Source organism: Oratosquilla oratoria, chromosome 35, assembly GCF_046742065.1.
Source record: "Oratosquilla oratoria isolate Oo_2021 chromosome 35, ASM4674206v1, whole genome shotgun sequence".
Classification (NCBI taxonomy): Eukaryota; Metazoa; Arthropoda; class Malacostraca; order Stomatopoda; family Squillidae; genus Oratosquilla; species Oratosquilla oratoria.
Window position 1 is genome coordinate 23,402,958 of NC_134811.1, and position 3,182 is coordinate 23,406,139.

At 47.6% G+C, this 3,182-nt stretch overlaps 1 protein-coding gene across 1 annotated transcript; it reads left to right on the forward strand.

Annotated features, from left to right (window-relative positions):
- The first annotated feature begins 1,321 nt into the window (after positions 1 to 1,321).
- Positions 1,322 to 1,726, forward strand: LOC143018686 (uncharacterized). The gene has a single exon (XM_076174273.1). It carries the CDS (start codon positions 1,322 to 1,324, stop codon positions 1,724 to 1,726), a length of 405 nt encoding a protein of 134 aa, XP_076030388.1.
- Positions 1,727 to 3,182: the final 1,456 nt, after the last annotated feature.

The following is a 3,182-nucleotide window of genomic DNA, read 5'->3' on the forward strand; positions in this document are numbered from 1 at the left end:
TGTACATGTGTATATATATATAAATTGTAATTTTACACATCTTTTTGTTTATTTTTATGTTTTTTCATATATAACTTTTTATTAGGCCACTAAGGCCGGTGGTTTTCCTCCTAGCCGGATGAAATCGCTTAATGTTGGCCAGATGAAAAGTAGTAAAGTCACAACAAAGACTAAATGGCTAATGGAGAGTGTTCGCCTTATAAAGACCTAGAGGTGGGTCTAAGCTGAATGAAATTGTTTGGAATTACCCTGAACAAAAATAGTAAAGCCACAGCCAGGACTTCAATGGTTAACAAAGTGTGTGTTCGTGTGTGTGTGTGTGTGTGTGTGTGTGTGTGTGTGTGTGTGTGTGTGTGTGTGTGTGTGTGTGTGTGTGTGTGTGTGTGTGTGTGTGTGTGTGTGTGTGTGTGTGTGTGTGTGTGTGTGTGTGTGTGTGTATGTGTGTGTGCGTGTGTATGTGTGCGGCTTTCGACCAAACCGTAGCACCAACCATCGACATGGTCTTCACAGTGAGGCAGATACAAGAAAAGTGTATCGAGCAGAATCTCCACCTCTACACCGTCTTTATAGATCTGACGAAGGTATTCGATACGGTGAACAGAGAAGCCTTGTGGGTCATTCTAAGCAAGCTTAGTTGTCCAGCGAAATTCACAAAACTGATCCAGCTCTTGCACGATGACATGACAGGAGAGGCCCCGTCTGTTGGGGAGCCTTCCGACCGCTTCAGCATATCCAACGGCGTGAAACAAGGGTGTGTCCTCGCCCCTGTGGTATTCAACCTCTTTTGCACCCAAGTGCTCCGACACGCTGTGAGAGACCTGGACCTCACTCTTTGACCTTCGCCGTCTGGCTGCCAAAACAAAGACACTCGAAAGACTTATCCTTGAAACTCTCTTCGCGGATGACTGTGCTCTTATAGCCCACGAAGAGAACCTCTCCTCAGCATCAAAGCTGTTTGGTCTGACCATCAGCCTCAGCAAAACAGAAGTTCTATTCCAGCCGGCACCAGGAAAAACAGCTGATCAACCGTTTATCACCATCGATGGCACGCAAGTCTCCAACGTCATCATCTTCAAGTACCTGGGCAGCACCATCTCCAACGACGGGTCCTTGGACCATGAGATCAACGCCAGGATCCAAAAGGCAAGCCAGGCCTTTGGGAGACTGCGCTCTAAAGTCCTCCAAGGCAGTGGTATCAGCCTTACCACCAAGTTCAAGGTATACAGGGCAGTGGTCCTTACTTCGCTCCTGTATGGCTGCGAAACATGGACATTGTACCGGAGACATGTGAAACAACTGGAGCAATTCCCTACGGTCAATTATGAGGATGCGCTGGTATGACAGAATCACTAACCAAAAAGTCCTCGACAGGGTCAATCTCACCAGCATTGAAGCCACTGTCCTCAAGACTCAGCTACGATGGACTGGTCACGTCATTCGCATGGACACGCAGCGCATCCCAAGACAAGTGTTATACGGTGAATTAGCCTCTGGGTCCAGGAAACAAGGCCGGCCGAAGAGGAGGTTCAAGGACCAATTGAAGGCCAATCTCAAATGGGCTAGCCTAAAACCGAAAGAACTTGAGCCCGTTGCCTCAGACAGGTCATCATGGCGTGTTGAAACCCAAACAGCAGCCAATGCCTTTGAAAACGATCAACGTCACCATCTAGAAGTCTCACGAGCGCGTCGACATATACCAGCTGCTGCCCCCACCCCCTTCCAGTGACTGGCGTTCCATGCCCCCTATGCAACAGACTCTGCGCTTCTGCCTTCGGACTCCGGAGCCATATGAAAGCGCATCCATAGATATATGGACGCACCCATAAATATATAGATGACTGAACAAAGATAATGTCATTATCGGTTCCCGAGAGACAACCATCATTTCCTGAATATAGATATCATCGCCGCGTCCACGTAACGATTTAACGACAGACCACGTCCGTCAGAGTTGGAAAAATCTTCTTACACAGTTGATGGACACACACACACACACACACACACACACACACACACACACACACACACACACACACACACACACACACACACACACACACACACACACACACACACAGAGAGAGAGAGAGAGAGAGAGAGAGAGCGAGAGAGAGAGAGTGAGAGAGAGAGAGAGAGAGAGAGAGAGAGAGAGAGAGAGAGAGAGAGAGAGAGAGAGAGAGAGAGAGTCTGATTGGCTCGATTTCATACTTCCCTGCAAATTCACATTGTATCGTTTCACTTCGGCAATGAGTACACCAACAAGGCGACCATCGTAAACGAGGCATTGATAAACAATCTTTTTTTTAGGGATGCCTTGTGTTGAGATTAATTGAAGTGTCATTAAGCCTCGTTGACACTGTGCTAGTTTAGCAGCCGCTAGTGCCTAGCTGCAACTAACTTCCCTAAAGGCAAGTAAATGTTGACACTAGGATAGTTTGGAGGCAAGATGACTAACTTTCTTTTGACATTGGACAAGTAGAAGGGTAGTTTACAAGTTGTTAACGCTAGCGGCTACTAAAGTATCCCGTGTCAACGAGGATTTACCCAAGCCCAGCAGCTTACGTGGCAGATGATGACGTCATATCGTTGTTCTGTTTACAGCTCGTTTTCTTTCCCACTTCGAAGACGTGTCACAGAAAATGGGAAGCTCAGAAAGCACATAGCGCCTCCTCAGTTCCGGCATTCAACAACGATTTGGCATCCTTTTTAATTTACCTTTTCGAAACTCTTATGTAGGCACTTCTTTACACACACACACACACACACACACACACACACACACACACACACACACACACACACACACACACACACACACACACACACATACACGGCTCGGTGGCGGATTGGTAAGGCACTGGCCTCACAAGCCAGAGAACCGGGGTTCGATTCCCCGGCCGGGGGGAGATAAGTTGGGTTTGTCTCCTTTCACGTGTAACCCCTGTTCACCTAGCAGTGAGTAGGTACGGGACGTTAGTCAAGGAGTTGTGACCTTGCTGTCCCGGTGTGGTGTGTGAGTGGTCTCAGACCTACCCAGAGATCGGCAAATAATGAGCTCTGAGCTCACTGCCGTAGGGTGGTGTCTGGCTGTCTCGACAGAGACTGCAGCAGATCCGAGGTGAGGTGAATACACACACACACACACACACACACATATATATATATATATATATATATATATA